The sequence below is a fragment of the Gavialis gangeticus genome, unplaced genomic scaffold (genome assembly GCF_001723915.1).
Source record: "Gavialis gangeticus isolate Ggan-Ray unplaced genomic scaffold, GavGan_comp1, whole genome shotgun sequence".
In the NCBI taxonomy this organism is placed as follows: Eukaryota; Metazoa; Chordata; order Crocodylia; family Gavialidae; genus Gavialis; species Gavialis gangeticus.
In genome coordinates this window covers 120,735,471-120,753,979 of record NW_017729032.1, presented here as the reverse complement: position 1 = coordinate 120,753,979, position 18,509 = coordinate 120,735,471, and the positions used below count along the sequence as shown (strand labels likewise).

General features: G+C 39.9%; 1 protein-coding gene across 4 annotated transcripts in view; it reads left to right on the top strand.

Annotated features, from left to right (window-relative positions):
- The window catches only part of TGDS (TDP-glucose 4,6-dehydratase), a 37,992-nt gene extending 27,001 nt beyond the window's left edge, over positions 1-10,991 (top strand). For all 4 annotated transcript variants that reach the window (XM_019524552.1, XM_019524553.1, XM_019524554.1 and 1 more), the window contains 6 exons: positions 1,269-1,328; positions 3,643-3,686; positions 4,028-4,193; positions 6,317-6,375; positions 9,438-9,535; positions 9,871-10,991. In XM_019524552.1, coding sequence (XP_019380097.1) covers positions 1,269-1,328; positions 3,643-3,686; positions 4,028-4,193; positions 6,317-6,375; positions 9,438-9,535; positions 9,871-9,971 — 528 coding nt within the window. In that variant the 3' untranslated portion in view covers positions 9,972-10,991. The remainder of the gene's footprint in view (positions 1-1,268; positions 1,329-3,642; positions 3,687-4,027; positions 4,194-6,316; positions 6,376-9,437; positions 9,536-9,870) is intronic.
- The last annotated feature ends 7,518 nt before the right edge of the window (positions 10,992-18,509 follow it).

Here is an 18,509-nt window from a genome sequence, read left to right as displayed (position 1 = left end):
CTGCTGGGGGGGCAAGGGGGCATGGGCAGGGAAGGCTGAGGGGGGGCAGGGGCCTGAGGTTGACAAGGGGAGAGGCAGGGATTGTGGAGGCAATGAGAGGTCAGGCAGCAGCTGTGGCTCTGGCGGTTTGGGCCAGAGCTGCAGCAGTGGCATTGCTACCTTGCATTTGAATCTAAGATAAGGGCCTTTCTTCCTGATGTTAAATTGGGGCAAAAATGTCATTTTGGGATTGAGTTAATATGGTATTTAAACTAGGAAACTAGTTGATGCTAAATGTAAAAAAACAAACAAACCTAATACATTAAAAAAATGAAGATCTGAAAATGTTAAGGTACCCTAGGTATAAACAGACAATTTTGGGGTGGGAAAGTTGAAGGGGTGAAGTCTTTTTTCCAGGATCCTACAGACATACCACTGCTTTAAGTACCTGTTAAGTATGCACAATTAAAATATGCTAATACCTTTTTCCCAGGAGAATGTGTTGTACCTTTGTGAGTTAATAGCTCCTCATTCAAGTTAATTGCCAATCATTCCAAGAACAAGCCTGCTAGGCTGTGCCAGTCACATCCCAGCTTAATCAACACCATGTTAAACCTGTTGTCTGTTTTTAGTTTGAGCATCACTGAAGCTTGGAAGATGTGTGTGTAAATGGTTGTGTTGCTCCTTTATTGTCCCAGGTTTTTACTGAGATAAATTGGGACTTCCTCAAATAGCATTAACTCTGTTTCTAGCTGCCTAGTATTCCTTTATTTTCTTTTAGTTGCTAGTCAGATGATTGTCATAGCAGTTTAATTTTTAAAGAGCATTTTGTTTCTACCTTAGCATTTGTAGGCCATTACTTGATTTTTGCAGTGGCTTCTTTGGCATGAGGAGGAATAGAATAGACTTTTCTTAAAAAAAACAAAACAAAACCCACAAAACTAGAAATAAAGTATTGATAGATATACTTTTTAGCTGTTTAGGTGTACATGGTTATAATGTACTTTAGAAAGTAATATAAATGAAATTTGGGAATAGGAAACTTACTGTTTTTCACAGATAGAACCCAAACAGTAAAGTAGTAGGTACTTGCCTATCTGGTGGCTGTGTCTTTAAGCTTTCATTTAATGTTCATGAAGTATTTGCAGACTTTTGAATAGGCATTATCCATGCGTAAATCACTGAAGTTTGACTACTAAAGAAGCTAGGGTAATTTGGGTCCAACAACCTTGTTAGTTACAACTGTCCAAATGAGGCTTGTTTAATTATATCCTTAATTTTTTCTAAAGTTTCCAGTTGTTATTACACGAAGCAGCAATGTTTATGGACCTCATCAGTATCCAGAAAAAGTAAGTTACATATGTGCTTTATTCTGAGTGCTAACTCATTATACAAATGAATTTTCAATGACTATTATACCATGCTATTTCCTCACAATCAGAATATACTGTATTCCAAAGAAAAATAATTTGTGGTCACCCTGAGATAGCAAAGTCTGTTTTGGGTGAATGACTTACATAGGTGATGCAGAAAAACGAGATTTCTGAATTCCAACAACATATTTGGTAGTACTTTTCAAATTTCTATGGGGATATTGTTACAAGTGTTATTTTTTAACAATGTTACTAGTTTTCAAAGGTAATAAACTTGTACCTACTAGAATGCTACAAAAATTGTTGTTAATAACCATTTTAATTTCTTTGTTCTTTGATATGGCAGCATGATTAATGTTTTTTGTTTGTTTGCTTGCTTTAAAGCAGTATGAGCTTCCTTAATTTGCAGGAGGCGGGACAGGGTGATCCCTTTATAGATTAACTCATTCAGAGAGGCATGAACCCAGAAAAGCTCAGGGTTCTCTGAATGAGTTAGTTTATAAACTGCCAACCTGCCTTCTGCCTAAATTCAGTGTAACATGGCTAATTACCTCTCTAGCAATTTACTGAGGTAACTTAAGGCATGAATGACAGAGCATCTGTCATCATGACCAGGGGTGCTGGTTTTCTCTGCTTAAAAAAAAAAAAAATCCCGAATTTTCAAATTGCACATTTTTTCATGATTAAAATCAAACACTACTAAAATCTCTCTCTGAGAGATTGTGATGTTTTGATTTAAATTGCAGAAAAATTTGGATTTTGGGTTACTTTTGTTTAACTGGAAATTGGGGATTTTTTTAAAAAATCTGGATCCCTGGTCCTGACTGCCCATATACATGCTCTTATCCCTTGCTAAATGAAAAGTTACTTATTTTTCTACCTCACCTTTAGTACGTGGTAAGAGTTTGCATGTTGGTAGTTATAGCATGTCAGCTATTCTGTGATAAATTCACATCCTTGCTTACCTTGTTAGTTAAGGGGCCCATACTCTTGCATGTAAAAGGACTAAGGCATCATCAGTGAAAACAAAAATAAATGGATGGGACCTGAAGCAGTTGGTATTTGTGTTGAGAAAATATAAATGTACTCTTGCTTGCATTTGCCCAGGAAAGTAGTTGTAATATGATACTAGAGGAAGGGATTTCCTTTCATAGTAATTATGCCAAGCACCCTGGTGTAATTGGGAATTGAAATAGAACAAAAGCAGTGAAACATAATAAACCTTTGGTGAAACTAGCAGCATTCTGGTGAGATTGTGCCTTTCTCACTGTTTCTGATTTTTGGCATCTAGGAAAGAATTGGAGGAATCATTGGTAACTCAAATAAAAACAATAAAGAAAACTAAGCTCTAAATTCATTGACTTATCGAGTTAGAATTGGTTTAAGTGTATAGCTGTATTGCCTCAACATACTGCCAAGTGGGGTGGGGAGGGAAGGAACAACAAATTTAATACCTCACCAAGCATTTTCAAGTTCTCTGGAATATTCTTAATGAATCTTTGTAGTTGGATTAACTTATAAATTTAACACGCACACAGCATGGAAATCTTTAACCTACAACTTAATACCCTCAGAGTTTTTCACTCCTGTTTCTTTGACACATGTGTTTCATTTAAATGGCAAAACCTGTAATGACTATTTGTGGCTTTATGATTTAACTTTGTTACAGGTTGCTGGGCTTTATCCTGCTCAGAAACATCTGAGTCAGGGATGTTTAGCATATGGCCTGTGGGCTGGATTCAGCCCATGAAGCTGGGTCATCTGCCCCTTAGAGTTTTTTACCACAGTTACCAGCAGCCAGGGAGTTAACACTGCTGCTGTCCAGCCCTGTTAGCATCAGCATGGCAAGTGTGCAGGAGTGAACACTGCTAGAGAATGTAGTTTTCAGTCACTGATGGCAGCTAAAATTGATGATGTTCACCCCCTGAGATGATAGCTGTACTAAAGCTGCAGCTCTGGCTGCCATGGCTCTGCTGGTTGAGTGATGGCAGCATTAACTCCTTGGCTGCTAGCACCAAGACAGCAGTGCCAGCCCTCACAGCCAGAAATAGTGGTCTGGGTCTGGCCTGTGAGGAGCCCTATGCTCCCTATCTGGCATATAAGGCTAAATGAATTGGGCATCCCTGATTTAAGTGATATTGTCTAACCATGCTTGCTTGCATATGTTTATCCTTTGTGGCCTTACTTGAGTGTTTGGCCCCCTTTTAATCTTGTCTAGGTTTGTTTGTTTGGGTTTTTTTGTTTTAATTACCTAGAGTAAACTTTTTTATTTTGTTTTTTACTGTTTCAGGTTATTCCAAAGTTTATATCATTGTTGCAACAGAACAGGAAATGGTATGTAACTTAATTTTTGAAATTTTTTTTTCTGGGTTTTTTGCAGTGTGTATGTGATGGACAAGTTTTAATTAAAATTGCAGTCCATTCAGTATACCTTAAATGATCATTTGAAAAAAAAAATGAATCTAAATGCTTAGCTGAATAAGGCTAACTTTGGATTTTTAGTTAAATTTTTAATGTGGAACTTCTCAACATTTTTAAAAATTAAACAATTTTCTTTCAAGAAAAAAACATCTTGCGTATGGAGTGTCTACTTAACACATTGAACTCCATGTTGATAGAATAATCACATACTTTTGTGTTAAAGCTCTGACAGAACATCTTTTTTTCCTGTTTAGCTGCATTCATGGTTCTGGGCTTCAAAAAAGAAATTTCCTTTATGCCACTGATGTAGTAGAAGCATTCCTTACTGTTCTAAAGGAGGGGAAACCAGGTGAAATTTATAACATTGGAACCAATTTTGAGATGTCCATTACACAACTTGCTAAAGAATTAATACAGTTAGTAAGTAAACCATGTAAATGGGGTTTGGGGGTCGTCATTAATTAACGATCATATATGTGTGTAAAATCCCTTTTACAGTAAAGGGGATTTTAATTACTGTATTTTCCTACATACCATGTGTACCTTGTTTTGGGAAGGTTGAATGAGGTCATAGCTGAATCCCAACTGTTGCTGCTCAGTCAAAAACTACAGTTTAACTGTCTTGCAGTCACTATTGTATTGGCAGTAACTTTCTTGGCATCTGTGAAAAGGTTAAAACTGATGCTGAAGACTACACTGCATCCCTTCCTCCTTGGTTCTTGGAGCTGTCATCCTTTCCAAATCATTGCAGTGTCCCTGTGATTCAGTTTTGGTGGAGAAATTGGCTTTCTCACTTAAATCATGCATCATACTTTTGGAGGGCTGATTTTTGGAGACTGGGCATATGGTGTGCAAGTAAATATGGTACATTTAACTTAACTTAGGGCTTGGGGTGGGAAAAATCATGATTTTGGCAGCCTTAAAGTAGCATGCTGATCTACAGAACAGGTAGTACACAATATGCAAAATACCACTGTAAGCTATTCTATACAGTAACCCCGACATAGAAGAAATGACCTGTAAGTCTGAAGGAATTCAGTCTCTGCATTATTGCATGCTAACTTAGTTCTCCTGACCACAGCACGCTGATGTCCCCATCACAAAAAATACTGGCACCGAGCACTGAAAAAAATTTATATCTCGACATGGTCTTCAGATAGGCTAATGCCATCAAGTGACTAATACTTTTGATGTTAGTTGTTTTGCTCATGGACGTGGAATTGCCAAAAAAATTAATAAAGCCCACTGTAACTGACCAATTATACAGAATTCAAGTACAGTATAACCTTATAAATCTGGCATGCTTGGGACCAAGCACCTGCTGGAAACTTGAAAAATTCTACATTTCTGAAAGCAGAGCAGCAGCCAGTCACGGATGGAGAAGGGGGGATAGTGGTGCCCAGTCCTGGAGCAGTGTCTGCACATGGAGTGGCTGCACAGGGTGGTGGATAGTGGCGGCAGCCACCGTGTGCAGGCTCCCCCTTGCGCTGCTCCAGAACTGGCCTCTGCTACTCCCCAATGTAGCATATTTTTTAAAAGTGCCAGATTTTTTATATCTGGATTTATGAGGTTATACTGTATTAAGTAGTTGAGGTGCCAGGGAAAGCATGGTCATTGGAACTGTAATAATCCTGACTGTTTAGAACAAGGATTTTCAAGCTTTTTTTAACAAGTGTACCCCTTCTGTCTTAAAGCTTCAGCTCAAGTACCCCTTTAACTTAAAATTATTTGTGGGGTTTGAGTGTATGTGTACACCCTCCCATCCCCGCCCCCCAGCAGGTAAGTCTAAAGGGGAGGGGGAAAGTGAGGCCCCTGCTATGAGAGAAGAAGTGAAGCAGGGGCTGCGGCAAATGGGGCCCCGGCCAGACCAGGTCATGGGGTGATCAGAGCCTGGGAGGCTCATCCGGGGACGGGGGGGTGGCTCTCACCGCTGCACGCACCCTGGTGGAAGCCTGAGGGGCCCATGCCTCCCCGCAGTCCGTGTGCAGGGTGAAGTTGGTGTCGCTGCACACTGGGCTTTGTGAACTGCTGCGGCTGCTCTAGGACTAGTGCAACGCCACATGCGTCCCACTACTGGCTGGCGGGGGTGCAATGCAGCCCAGCAGTGGCAGGCACGTGGCGTTGTGCACTGCTGCCCTAAGAGCAGTGCAAAGTCCAGCATGTAGTGGCAGCCGCCTTCACTCTTTGCACAGATTGGGGGGTGGGGGTGGTGGGATACGTGTCTCCTGGGCCTCTGCCAGGGTATGCACAGTGGGGGGAGCCCTCCTGTATCCCCTGTGAGCTTTTTAAGTACCCCTAGGGTATGTGTATCCCTGGTTGACAACCACTGGTTTAGAACAATGACTTAATCAACCTTGCCTAATAAAATTTTTTTGAAATTTAGATGAAATAATACCTGGTAGTAGGTTTCAGTGTCCAGTGTTAAATTTATATCTTTAGTATTTTAAGTGCACACTGATTCTTATGCATAACAGTTGGAACTAATTGTATATTGTAGCCAAGTTTTTAATATGGGAAATGATGTGCTCTTTTCTGCCTTCCAGATAAAGAAGACCAGTACAGAATCTGAAGTGGAACACTGGGTGGATTATGTCAAAGACAGGTGAGGTACTAATTAGTCGATTCACCCCTGACTGTTAATTACAAGTAAGGGGATGTTATCCTAAAGTTTTGTGGTGTTTTTGTTTTGTCTCTAAAACACAAGACCTCTTATAACATTGCAAAGACTTGGTTTTGGGTTCTTCTGATGGCCTTTTGTGTAATTTCATGGTATTTAAATTTAATCTATACAAGAATGGGCATGAATATTAGAATGTTCAGATAACAATATAGATTAGACTATGACATTTATGATGGATCTTAACTCTAAATTGTAACTTGCTTAATACCTTATCACCAGGGATCCTGGTTTTCCCTGATAATAAATTGCAAATTCTCTGATTTAAAACCTGAAAATCTGTGAGTAAAATTAAAGGCTCTCCAGGCCTGCTGGTGCCCCTCACTCCCCCCAACAGCAACCCCCCAGCCCCACACATGCAGGCATGCAGGTGCTGTCACAGAAGCGCAGACAGACACAGAGGCGCAGGCACAATTCAGCAAGTGTGGGGAGAAGGGGTGGGGTGGGGATAATGGCAGGGGCTGGGGGAGCCAGATCTAGAATGGAGGAGGGAGGGTGTGTCTCTGTGCCCGCTCCCAGGAGCAGGGTTGGAGGGGAGGGGGCAAGGGCAGTGGTGCCCCCCTGTGGGCCACACACATGCTGCCCTGCCAGACAGGAGTGGGGGGTTTGCACACAGCAGCTGCTGCACCCTGCGCTGCTTTGCCACAGCTGGTGACACGTGGCACTGTGGGCAAATGGCACGGGGCAGTTGTGGTGGCAGATAAAAACGGGAAATCTGTGGTTTTCTCTTGTTTTTAGGGGGGGAGGGGGGTTGTTTTGTTTTTTGTGGGAAACGGAAAACCTGGATCCTTGCTTATCATATTCAGTATTACTTAGGATGGAAAATACTCTTTTAAACCACTGCTTCTTTATACATTTTTTTCTTCCTTTCCTTTCTATTCCCTTGCCTCCACAATGACTGCTGCCTTCCTTTAAGCTCTAGTCCCAGCCTGCTCCATCTAAAACCAATCAGCAACAGAATAGTTAATGTTGACAATGGCTTCAGAGTTCTTAACTCAGTGAGAGTAACAGAACCCATACATTTTGCATCTCTCAGATCACTGGTTCAGTCTTTCCACAGATCTAAGAAGGCAGTTGTTTTATTAGTTACGCTGTTCAAATTTGGAAGGTCATTCTAGCAACCATGAGAGCTTGTAATTTATTAGAAAGGATATAACTACAATCTGAATATGTTGTGGCAGCTACAGAAGCACAGGATTTTGGCCCATGTAACCTTCTAGTTCTGCATTTGACACTTTTTGTTATAGATAAAGTGCAATAAATCCTGGCATAATTTTGCCTGGGATTTTTTTACAGAATTTGGGACCAGACAACCCCCCAGAAAGTTGGCAAAAATAGTATTGTCTTACAAAAACTAGATCTTCTGTAAAATGTGAGCATTGCCTCGTACTATAAACAAATATGATGGAAGAGTGAAAAAACTAGCCCTGCAGTTTAGATTTCAGTAAAGAATTTTGGTGGCAAAAATAACAATTTATACTGTTTGATTTAAATATTCAACTTCTTTACTGTGTCTGGAAGTAATTTGCCTAAGAAAAAACTTGGTCTATGCTATAGACACTGTGTTTTAGTATAATTTCATCTTTGGCTACGAGTACAGTCAAACTCTATTTAGCGCCAATTATCTGTTGTCAATAATAGGAACACTTTCAGAATATAGGTTATTACTTGCTTCACCAACATTGACTGTGTTTGTATAGTTGTAAGCTAGTAAGCAGCATGCTAGATAAAAAGTAAAATACTTGTTACTGGATCTTGATAGCTTTGGATTATGTAATTTGAACTTTGTGGCCATGTCCAGACAAGCGCAGGCATGTGGTACCACAGACCCCACATGCTGCATATGCTATTTTGCAGCATGGGTTTTTTTTTAAAAAAATCTATAACAAAGAAAAGTCGGGCAGTGCACATGGTAGCAGTGTGCGCCACTCAAAACCATGGCTTGGCTGGCCAGAGCCACAGTCCAGCTGCCAGCCAGGCTTCCTGTTGTGGCTGCAGCCTTGGGAGGCCCCCAGGACCCCAGGTTAGGCTGTTGGGGCCAGCACACTTTCTGGCCCCGGCCTCTGCTATTCCACCCGGGGTAACCTGCTGCATGCCAGCACACATGTGGGATGGACATTCCCTGGGGACAAGTAGCAGCAGTACAAGATGTGCGATTACTACTTGTCCCCAAGGAAACAAATGACTGTGCTCATCTGGATGTACCATGTATGTTGTCTAGAGTAGTAACTTTAACACTGGGCGAGTCCAGACATGCGTGGATGTTTGCTTCTCCGGGGACAGTTAGTAGTGGCACACCTTGTGCCACATAGTTCTGGGTGGCCCAGATCCTCTTTTCAGCAGCGCATGCTGCCCAAGTGTGCACTGCTTGGTTTTTTTTTTCCGCAGGTTTTTCTTGACCCCTGGACATCCAGGGTTCAAAAAAATCTGTAGAAAAAACAAAAACAGAGCAGCGCACACTTGGGCCGTGCCCCCTTGCAGCGTGGGCTGTGCAGTATGTGGTGCTGGAAAAGTGTTTGCAGCACCACATACCACACAACCATGCTTGTCTGGATGTGCCCATTGGGGTTAAAGTTACTAGGAAGCTTAAATTTCTAATATCTTCTGCAATTGCGAGTGCTAAGTTTTATATATGCACAATGATTGGTTCTGCCCATGTAATTTCTAACTACACAATACTCAGGTGCCCAAAAGAGACTCATTCATATAAATGCTATCCATATTGCAGTGTACAAGTGAGTCTTCAAGCTAAATGTGCAGTGTCATAGTTGCGTAAAATAGCCTTATTTTGGAATAGTGGCATAGTGAATCTAATTTGTCAGAGTGGAAAATGTTTTGGTTCTGTTAGTCTTTTTAAATACTCTTTAATATGATGTTTTGAAGTTGCTATAGACCAAAATCTGTGCAGACTATTTATCAAAATTGTTATGCTTTTAACTGAACTAGTTTTTTTTCTGTTTGAATATTTTTTTTTCTTTTTTTTTAAGACCTACCAATGACATAAGATATCCAATGAAGTCAGAAAAAATGCACAGTTTAGGATGGAGACCTAAAGTGCCTTGGAAAGAAGGAATAAAGAAAACAAGTATACCACTTTTAATACCATTGATTAATTGGAGGGTAACAATTGGGGGGAGGGGAAGCTTTTCTCCTTTTTAAAATCTGAAAATAGTGGCATAATCTCATGGGTAGCTAAAAAATTAACTTGACACTTCCAATAAGGTAGAATAATGTTTTGCATAAGGATTTTTACAAAGAGTCCAAATATAATCTGACTACTCTTATCACAGAAAACAAATTCTAAACAATTTGTTCCTAAACTCTTAGTGGTGTTGTACCTGAAGAAAAAATTAGTGTATGTGAAAACTTGTATATTTGTTTTATTCTAACCTATGTGTCTTTATTTTTCCTTTACGTTAGTTGAATGGTACAGAGAGAACTTTTACAACTGGAAAAATGTGGAGAAGGCTTTGGAGCCCTTCCCTGTGACCCAACCTTTTATGCATATTGATTCTTCATAGAGTAGAAGGAAGAGCATAAAGAAAATTCTACCTCGGGACCATTTTGTCAACTTAAACCTGCAATCAAGTGACAAACCTACAGTAGTTTCATCTATGTGGAGAATTGTGCTTAATTTAACTAAAAATCAGAAGGATTTTAAGAACTTTTTCACACTTGATTCTTTATTATAATTTTAATATATTTAAACTTCAGCTTTCAGTGCAATATTAAATTTTTTTATAGGAATTTTAAAATAAGGAATTCATCTGGATGAAGATTTTTATAACACTAAATTGATACAGTTGTTACACTGTTTTGTTCACTTTCAATGAAAATGACTTTTTAGTTCAGAAATTTTATATGTACCAGTAGATCATTTTTATAATGTGTAATAAACTTTTTCCATCACATGATGGCTTAAATTTCTAGTCAAGTATTCAATGACTTGGTAAAGAAAGTGTTTAATCTACAAAGAGATGTTGAATTGTAACAGTTGGAGAAGGGGTCCTGTATGGTCAATGTTCCATTTCCCTGCCAGTGCAGTATTTGTCTTCTGTTGATGCTAGTTCATAGTCTATGCTAAAAGTTGTAAATTAAAGTGTTTTTCATTTCTCTTGGGCGAGTACTGTTATCCAAAAATATTGGGAGAATATTGTTATCCTATCTTTCAGAAAAAGGTTTTTATTTTTCACTGATTTTTTTTTTTTAACTGTCTGTTAAGATCCCTCAAATTATCTTGCCACAGCCATGTCTTGCTTTGTTACTACTTACCACTCTGAATTCTTTTCTCCTTGATGTTTACAATTGTAACATTTAGAGGAAATGAAATGTTGTTTGATACAATACTTCATTTGTTACAGTATTTCAAATGCTCTTAACTGCCTGTAAGTGAAGAATATTCTTGCTTTTAGCCATAGGGATAAAAGCTAAATAAACTTGTTTCATGAATAGATCATTATCTTATCACTGTTAGTAACATTTTCCTGTAAGGCTCACTGTGTTTACAATTAAGGAAAAATATGTGCACTATTCATGTACAATTCAATGTCAACTCAAACTCTATGAAAAGAGCTAATACATTTTTCAGAGTTGACTATGAACCTAATATTTTTGTGGAACTTGTCTGTCTCTGTTTAAAGTAAAATCACTTACACCAGCTGGTGGTCTGTGAGCTGTATGCAGCTGGTGAGGGGAGAATTTGCAGCTTCTGGGCTCCCACTCCTCTACTGTTGCTCCACCCTGTTGTTCCTGCAACAACAACGTGGGTCTCTGGGCTCCACCTCTGCCCTCCAGTTTCCATTCCCTGCCACAGGGGGCAGGGCAGTGGAGCTTGCCCTGCCAGGGAGGCCTGCAGTGCTGCTGTGGTGTGGTGGGAGAACTCATCTGGAGAGCTGAGGCCAGAACATGGTGTGGGTGAAAGGTGGGGGGGGGGTCTGGCATATGATGTGTGGGGGAATGGTGCTGATACATGGGTGAGATACAGCAATTGCTTAGAAGTTGGACAACCTGATCTAGGCACGCTTATGTGCCTATCCTTGCATAGTTAATGTAAAAAAACATTTTTAAGTCTTAGTTGTCATGAAGCTACACTTGAAAACACTAAGTACAGGATATTATTTCTGGAAGTAACTAAAAGTGTGACTAAATAGAGATATCACTTGTTAATAACTGAAAATGTGGTTTATAAGCAACTTTTATGGCTTTGGTATAACAGTGTATGAAATAAGCCAGAGTTCTCATAGTAATGGTACATTCATTTTTGCATGTTGACTGCAGAGTACAGAGCTGCAGTAGCCTTTACAATGCAATCCCAGATCCTTTGGCTCTGTAATCACCGCTACTCTGAGAATCTTAAATATAAGGCTGGAAAGTACCTGAGTAGGTCATGTAGTCAGTCTCCTGCTGAGATATGTTCAAGAATTTCTGCACATTCCCATTTCTCTAAGTTGTTCATGACCTCTGAACTGAATATACTAAGAGGAAATACTGCATCAACAATCTGCTTGTTTTAAGATCTATTTAAAACCTATCTACCTTGACATGTATTCCTTCCAGTTTGTGCTATATTTCTGATTGAAACGTCTGGACTAGTTCAATACTAGGGCTTTACCGATGCTTTTGTAGGTTGGATTTTACTTTTGGTGTTTGAGGTATTTCAGTATTGACCTACTTAGTGATGCAAGTGCTATGATTTAGAGCCCATTGTAACTGAAGATGTGATCACTTATTTCCTGAAGATCTGTGATGCTTATACACTTTTGTATTTTTTGAGTTTGTCAGACTGTCTAGTACCAGTTAGAGGTTGATCCATGTTGAGGGCTATAAAAAACAGTGTAAGGTGGCCACCCGTGACCTGCTCTGCTTTGAGTTCATGAGACCCTTTTGACTGATCTAATGCTGAAGAGTTTTCTAAGGAGCTAGGAGTATTTTCTTACTTGCAGCTATCTCCAGGATCAGTAGGAGCACCTCCAAAGGAGACATGGGGGAGGAGAGAGGTGTAGTTGGGGAGCTGCTGATACAGGGGAAAGTTGCACTAGGTCTACTTTTGGCTCTCAGAAGCAGCTTATTTTGCCTCAAGACTTGAAAATCTGAAAAATGCTTTTGAGACATGACTAGAAATGTTCATACCATGGGCATGTTAGCTCAGGAATCCAGTGCTAACTTTAGTGTCAACAAACACTATATTTCTGTGTTCAAAAACAATGGCACTCCACCATTTCCCTGCAGATTATTTATTTAAATTTTGCTGCCAGATGGACAATTGCCCCTTCATAGGAGCATCCGTCTTTGAAATTAAAGTAGATGTGAAAGCTTGGTGCATGCCACAGCATATAGAACTAAAATGGGGGAGGGGTACTTAAGAACAGGTGACAGACCTGCAGCAGGAGAACAGCCAAGATATTTTGGTCTTTTGGGGGCCTAGAAAGCCACATTTGTTCACATGCAGTGCAGGGAGAACTCTGCATGGCTTGAGGCTAAGGAGCTGTTTAAAATTAAAAGTACCTCAAGGAGTGGGAGTTAAAGAGGATACTTGTGGAGATATTTCAAGAGGCTGCAGGCTTGCTACCCAGTGTGTTTGATGCAAATATTGTAAGCCCCAGTGGAGGAAAAAAGGAGCCCCACCTTCCTATCTCTGTTTGGACTTCCTACCTTCCCCCCTTCCAAGGCATGCACAGACTTTTCTGATAGATGATGGGAGCCAGGGGCTACCTGACTAGGTAGATGTTGAGGATGGCAAAACTTCAAAATGCAATGCTGAGCTGTAGGTGGCGGTAAAAACAGGAATCATATGCGTGCTACAGATACTCAGCAATGAGGAAAAGGCATTAAAGACCAGCTTGGTCCATGGTACAGACAATACAGAGCTGAGAAGAATTAGTTGACCCTCCTTTAATTTGCAATGTGGAGGAAGGATTTGAGGACTGGCTATACAGAGCTCCAATGCTGAAGAATGTAATCCATGCCTTTTAGCACCCTATTCCCAGTATCTAGTAGCTGAAGAGCAAAGAGGAAACTTTCTTACAGCTATCTTCCCTCCACAGTTTTTTTTTCCAAGCATGCTTCTGTTTCTATATCCACTCCAAAAAAAATGACACTCAAAGTTTTCATTAATGAAACTTCATTAATGAAAATGTTGCGTGTGAATTCAGTAGATTCCCATACCCTTGCAAATGTGATTTGGGTACGATGATAATTCTTACCACATCAGGCAGTGTCCTGCTGAAACACACAATGAGAATCTGTACCTACCATGTCGTGAACCAGAAACAGTGTAACACTGTGTTTGTGTTGCTGTGGCCAGGCTAATTTGACACTCCTGCTGATTTACACTGTTGGAAAAACCATAATGTAATTCTAGATCCCTAACTCTTCCCTTGAAAGGCTGCCAGTAGAAAGCACTGTGAACTACTTTAATCTTCTTTCTTATTAAACCAGCCATTTTCTTTGTGCCCATCAGGCCCTAAGTTCAGCACTTCTTTTCACGCACTGACAATATTCTATGTAGTAGCATTGATAAAGGGCAGAGTTACTTCTGAATTTTAACGCTTACATTACACAGAAAGGCTGAGGGGAAGAGGCAAGTTTCCATGGCTACCTCTTTGCTACAAAAAAGTGTTTTTTAACTTGAGAAACTGTCTCATCTTGCCTAGAACTTTAATTTTTTTTATGAGGATTTCAATTAGCAATTACTCTTCTTCAGGCTTTTACTTTGATTTTTAAGAACACGCCTCTTTCATAGTGAAGACAAAGTGCCAGAAAATGTGTCTATGCTTGATTTTTTTGTTTGTTTTTTGCTCAAATTGAATTCATTTGCAGTTTAATACTAGTCTGGACCTTTCACAAACATTTAGCACAGGAGAAATATTTAGCCTCAGGCTAAAATAAACTTCTGTTTATTTCCTGGGGGGAAAAAAAGTTTGTGGGGCATCCAGAATAGCATGTCAGATGATTGAGTTAACTGGAAATCAAGTATAAACAGACCTAGGGAGACTTCTCTTAGATTACGAATCAAGAGAGGCAGAGTTCAGGTTGTGTTGGGGAATCACCTTGTAACTATTTTTCCAGTGTTCATGTTTTGGGAAGAGCATAGGATGTAAAGGACTCTGGGTACCAGCAGCTCGTCACCTTTTTGCATGTGTATTGCTAAATAGATGACATTTTAAAATAATCTATTAGTACAATTTTATAATCCAGCACTTTAAAGACTAGATTTTATTTTTGGTTCTATTAAATGGCTTTATTTAACACACAATTTACTGGTACTATTCCAGCTTCCAACTGTCCCTAGATACTATATTTCAAAAATGGAAATAGTTCATCCTTTTGTTTAGCAGCCAACAGTTTTAGAGCGTTAAGATACTTTAAGATGCTTTGTCAAGTAGTACAAAATGTTATTTGTTCTCACTGTAGCTACTCCTGAAAGTGAGATTTTTAGGTGTTCAAAATTTAACGTATTTCTGTTAAACAGAAGTATCAGGTCAGGTTGGGGAGATGGGAACATTCCTAATGTAAAATGTTTAAAAACGTACTTTGGAAGGTAAAATAGACTATCATAATAGCAGACTATTAGGTGACTGTCTTCAAATAAGGACAGGAAGTAGGGATGATTTGATGTGTTGTATAAATTGTGCTCTTCTCATTACCACATTTTACAGGTGCCCTAAACATAGGGGCTTGTTACTGACTATGGCAACATATCAGTTATGCTAGTAATGTTACTGAAACTAAAAGGGCTTTCGGGGTGCTTGAGTGACTTGCAATGTAGCTTATGCTTTTAAGTCTCACAACTTTTCAAAAAACAACCCTTAAAACTTTCTGATGAAAATATTCCAGTTATTTATCCTGTGCTAGAAACTCTGAACTCTACTGTGCCTAACTGAATTTACTTCATCAGTTCTGTATATCCATTCTCCAAAGTTACCAGGAGCCACTGCTTGTAGCAAAACCAAGGTTAGTTGTTGGCCTTTGGCAGCATGGGTTCTCTCAGTGATGGATGAGAAAGTTAATGCAAATACTTTTTAACTTTTATGGATGTGGTCACATGTTTTACAGTTTAACTGCTACAAATAATATGCCTACATCAGCTGGATCACTAGAAGAAATTCCCTGGCTGAATATGTACCACCTATGAACAAGCCAGTCATTATCAGGTGCAATAAAATTGTAAGACGAAGGTGATTTTTCTTAGGAAGAATCATAAAAGGAATGTGACACGTTAATTTATGGCACAGCCTAAATGCTATTGCTATACCTTTCCACTACATAAAATTATAGAGTTTTAATTTTTGCCTCTTTCCAAATGACATCTTTTACCTATGTTTTTTTGTTCTGAAAATGTCATCAACATTTCCACTTCTGAGAGTATCTCATACCTAAAGCTGCTATCTGCAGTATGTCAAGGAAAGCAGTGGACAGCTGCAGAACTCCCAGAGGTGGCAGAACTTGAGAAAGCTTTTCTAGCACTAAACCAAGCATCAGCTTTGCATTTAGTTAGAAGTCATCAAATATTCCTCTTCTGAGCTGTTTGGGGAATGGTTGCAGATGGACTGCTTCCTTTAGCCTGCTCTAGAAGTAGAATCATGATGGTGAAGACTTTGGTGGCCAGTAGCCATAGAAAGACCTTTCTATCTCTGCCGACTCTCACTTCAGTAAAAGTCTACTGTCCCAAAAAATGCATGTCTGTAAACACAACTTATCCCTGTGGGACCGACATTCTTGGATGCATACTCTTTCTCTTGTCCCTCATTCTTGGTAAGGAAAATACTATTAAATCTTATAAATGATGCTCCAAAATCTACTTTGCATTTTCCAGTACAACTCTTAGCCAGGATCCTTCCCTTCGGGATGTACAGACTAATTGGAAGTGGAACAAAGGGAGTAAGAGGGCAAAAACAAAGGAGTATGTATGGCCATAAGAAGGATAGCACAACTTGCTTGCAGGTTTAGTGCTTAGCCTGGTGAAAGAAAGTTAATCTTATATTTAAATATTCAGTGTAATGTTCCATCTGTAAGATGCCATGTAATAGTCATCAATGCACAAGGTTCCTCCTTGGGATCTTCCTTCCTCTCTTATGTGCAGCTCCAGCAAAGGCATTTATCTCCAGGCATCTTGCTTGCTATTAAAAAGAATGTGGTTTCTGACAGCTGAATCAGCCAAACAAGTGGGTAGTAGGTGATCTCTTACAAGCTGGTCTTTCTCCCTCCCTAAACATGAAGAGAAATACAAATAGGGGAGTCTCTGCCAAGTAATTCCCTCTGGAATTCTATGAGAAACATGGGGATGTAGGATTCTGAAAAGGGGAGTGCAGCTAGTGTGGTGCATCATTGTATACCACACAATACATATTTTTCTCCAGGTGAAAAGAAACTGAAAGTGCTTCTAATGTGATAGGAGCCTAGAGCTATATATTATTCAGTTTCAGATCAAAGCAAAAACAAACATAACTTTACTAAAATGTGCATTAATTTGCTATATTATACATTTTGTCGTAAAAATGAACAAAATAGGCATCTTATATCATAACCAAAAGACTGACATCCCCCACTCCCAGCACCCTTTTCATAATCACCCTTTGTGGACCAGCTGGCCATCTTCTAGTTCTCTCCCACCTTGATGGCCCAGACTGATACACATTCCTCGGTGGAAATAGCTGACACTTAGCTTGGAAGTCTCAGATGGATGGAAGCCTGGGCCAGGTGCCCAGAAGAAGTGTATTGCTTTTGGCCCACCTGAAACAGGCCAAGGATGTGAGCTTGTAGCTGCACTGATTGCATGTCACTGTATCAGGGACTGCATATCATCACCGGCAGGGATCCTGGTTTTCTCTGATTAATACCCCCTCCCCCAATTTTCAGATTAAAGTAGTAACCCAAAACCCACATTTTTCTGTGACCAAAGTGAAACACCACTGATACATAGATTATATATAGATTATAGCTATATATAATCTATGTATCAGTGGTGTTTCATTTTGATGTGAATTAATGTGGACATTGGGTTACTTTTTTAAATCTGAAAATTGGGGATTTTTTAAATCAGGGAAAAAACCACCAGTGCTCAAAAACCCAGCTGTGTTGTTAGCATACACTGTCACTGACTGAGCAGGGACAACGGCTGTGGCTGAGGCCAATGGAAGAGGAAGGCCTGTTAGGCATCACCACAGCACACAGAGCCATGGCCCGAGGGCTGGAGCATGCAACATTTCAGAGAGGGCAGCTCAGAGTGGGCATGCAGGCAGCCCTGATTCATCTTCAGGATGTCCCAGTACAGGAGCTGAATGATGGAGGTGAAGAAGGGCCCAGCCAAAAACTACTGCAGTCTGGAGTAAGAGGTCATGGTTGGCTCAATCAAAGGCTTTCTCTTGATTCAGAGAGAAGAGATTGATGTTCAAGCCAAAGAGCTTCATGGCTGTTCACGAAGTGCTACTATGCAAAAGATGATGGGAGTGAGGGATTTCAATCTTCTAGTTATTATATAAGATCAAGTGATGAATGCAAATCTGTCTAGCTATTAGTTCACCAGAGCCATAGTGTGGTGGGTCTGTGCCCCGGGCAGCACCAGCTCTTGCACTAATTGTGGCAGCTCAGTCAGCTGCCACTACAGCAGTAGCTACTTTTGTGACCCCCTACAAAGGCTGTACCTGGGGATGCTGCCCCTGTCACCCCCCCCCCAGTTACAATACTCAATCATCCATCAATCCATCTAGCTATGTATCTATCTACCTAAAGTGTTGGAGTAAAAAATAATCTATTAGTACGATTTTTATCTCATCTATCTAGCAATACACATGCAAAAAAGGTGGTAAGTTCCTTTATTTCCTATGTTCTTCCCAAACCTCAAATGTCGGAAAAACAGTTACAAGGCCCCAACATAACCTAAATGAACTCTGCCTCACTTGATTCCTAATTAAAGAAAAGTCTCCCTAGGTCTGTCTATATTTCATTGCCAATGAACTCAATCAGCTCGTCCTAGCCTGCACACCCCCACAAACATTTTTTTTCAGGAAATAAACATTTTTTTTTCAGAAGTCTGTCTGCCCAAATAAACTTGCTGGGAA